The sequence below is a fragment of the Pterocles gutturalis genome, unplaced genomic scaffold (genome assembly GCF_000699245.1).
Source record: "Pterocles gutturalis isolate BGI_N339 unplaced genomic scaffold, ASM69924v1 scaffold9214, whole genome shotgun sequence".
NCBI lineage: Eukaryota > Metazoa > Chordata > Aves > Pterocliformes > Pteroclidae > Pterocles > Pterocles gutturalis.
This window is the reverse complement of record NW_010128149.1, coordinates 1-2,431: the sequence shown is the minus strand read 5'-3', so window position 1 is coordinate 2,431 and position 2,431 is coordinate 1. Positions and strand designations below refer to the sequence as shown.

Genomic DNA, 2,431 nt, shown 5'->3' with positions numbered 1-2,431 from the left:
GACTGTGTGGCTCCTGGCTGAGCTTCCATGTCCCTGGTCAGTAGTGGCCTTGGCTCCGTAGTGACAGGGAAACCAGGCTGCTCCTCACCCACCCTTGTGCTCTGCTTCCCTCTGCCCTCTCTCCCAGGTTCACCTCCACCTTCAAGACATGTCCTGCTATGACCGGTGCTACCGGCCCTGTGGCCCGACCCCACTGGCCAACAGCTGCAATGAGCCCTGTGTCAGGCAGTGCCAGGACTCCAACGTTGTCATTGAGCCCTCTCCCGTGGTGGTGATCCTGCCTGGGCCCATCCTCAGGTCCTTCCCACAGAACACTGTTGTGGGATCCTCCACCTCCGCTGAAGTTGGCAGGATCCTCAGCTGTGAAGGAGTGCCCATCAACTCCGACTGCTGTGACCTCTCTGGCATTTCCAGCCGCTTTGGTGGCATAAGGTACCTCCGCGGATAAAGATGCTGGGAAAGCCCCAAGAAGACACCTTGAGGAACTCAGAACATGGTGCTGGGTGGAGGATTTATGTTTTGGGTGTGGTTTGCAGGATAGCTGAATGGCTTTGCCTTTCTTTCCCTTTGTTTGCTTTGGTTTCCCTTGGCAGCAAGGTCCCAACGAGGCCAGCCTGTTGGGGACCATCTGTCTCTTCTCCCACTATGGGGAAGGCAGGCAGACATTATGCTGGAACTTCTCCAGGATCAGGGACTGCAGAGTCTTGGCTGCCTCTGGGGCTCCCTGCACTGGTGTCGTCCACTTGGAGTGACTTTTTCCCTATTTTGACTCATTAAAAGTTTTGCTGCATTCAAGCCTGGCCTCCATGTGGTTCTTCCCTCTGTGGACACTGCCCAAGCTGCCAACAGAGAAGGGTGTTGGTCTGGGATGGAAAAGGGTGAAGGCACCAGGAGAAGGAAAATCATCCCTAGCTGCTCTTCTGCCAGTGACAATCAGCCTTGGCACTGTTGTTTTCCTGCCCATAAATGCCCAGAAAGGCAGGAGGCGCTGACATTCAGCAGCCCCATGAGCTGTTGAGGAAGGGCATTCCTCTTGCTGTGGTTTGAGACTCCCTGGGGTGGCAGAGGGGATGGGTGTGGGGCTCTGGAAGATGATCTGCTCTGCAGAATGGCAGGATTGGTAAAACAAGGAACAGCCTTTGGGATGGCCTGCTCTCCCCTCCACTACCCAGTCTAGGGGCCATGGTCATCAGGCATGAGCAGGAGTAGCAGGAGTCAGATTGCTCTGATACAGAGCATGCAGCAGGAGAACTTGAAGCTTAGCATGGACGAGGGTCCTGGGTGCACTTCCCAAGAGAGCTGCAGGTGGGTGCAGAAATCTTGACTGCTTCATTGGCCAGAGCTCATGACTGCTTTCAACTTCAGCCCACAAACACCTTTATGTCCTGCATTGGAATCTCAGTCTGAGTGCCCAGCAACTGTCCCTGGGAGGGAAGGGAGATTGGATTTGAGGTCACATCTTGCTGGCCTGCACATGGCTCTAGTGTAGCCAAAGGCCAACTTCATTGCTCTGTCATGACATAACAGGCACTGTGGCAAAGGGAAGGGCAAAGAATGCATGTACCTGGAGTTCAGCAAGACCTTTGACACCCTCTTCCCATACAGCCACCTCAGGCTGGGGGCAGGCTGTCTAGGAAGCCAATCCACAGAAAAGGATGGTGTTTTAGGAGACACTCAGCAGAATATGAGACAACAGTGTGCCCTTGCCGCAAGGCTATGCTAGTCAAAGTGTTGCGAGAAGGTGCAGGAAGGTGACCCTCACCCTCTTACCCACTGGAGACAACATCTGGCGCATGGATTCCACGCTGGACCTTTCTCCATTCCAAGAACAATGTCAACACAATCAAGTGACTCCAACAAAGGCCACCAAATTGATTTGGGGGCCTGCAAACATAGAATCACAGAGTCATAGAAGTTCAGAAGGGACCTTAAAGATCACCTAGTTCCAACCCTCCTGTCATGGAAAGGGACACCTTCCACTGTTTGTCAGGCATGATTTGTCCTTGGTGAAGCCAGGTGAGCTGTCACCAGTCAGCTCCTTATTTTTCAATGTGCCTCAACAGAACCTCCAGGAGGATCTGCTCCATGATCTCGAAGGACACAGAGGTGAGAGTGACAGGCCTGTAGATCCCCAAGTCTTCCTTTTTTTTGAGGTGGGGGTTATTTCAGGGAGCTCATTTCCCTCACTGCCAGCTCAGCTCCCACCTTCTCTCTGTCCTGCCCCTGTGCTCCAGGAAGGCCGAGTGCACCTCCAGGGCTCCACAGCAGGGGGGACATGTCACGCCAAGCCCGTGCCCCAGGTGGGGAAGGGCTTGTGCCGTGCAGCGCCTCCGGGAAGTGCTGGTGCCCTGGGGAACGCCCAGCCCCGGGCACCCAAGGGCGACGGCTGGCAGAAGTCCTCCCTCTGCCAGCGGGGATGCTCCCTGGGGCA

At 55.1% G+C, this 2,431-nt stretch overlaps 1 protein-coding gene across 1 annotated transcript; it reads left to right on the top strand.

Annotated features, from left to right (window-relative positions):
• Positions 1-148: 148 nt before the first annotated feature.
• Positions 149-448, top strand: LOC104460092 (feather keratin Cos2-3-like). The gene has a single exon (XM_010079509.1). The coding sequence runs from the start codon at positions 149-151 to the stop codon at positions 446-448; it is 300 nt and encodes a 99-aa protein (XP_010077811.1).
• Positions 449-2,431: the final 1,983 nt, after the last annotated feature.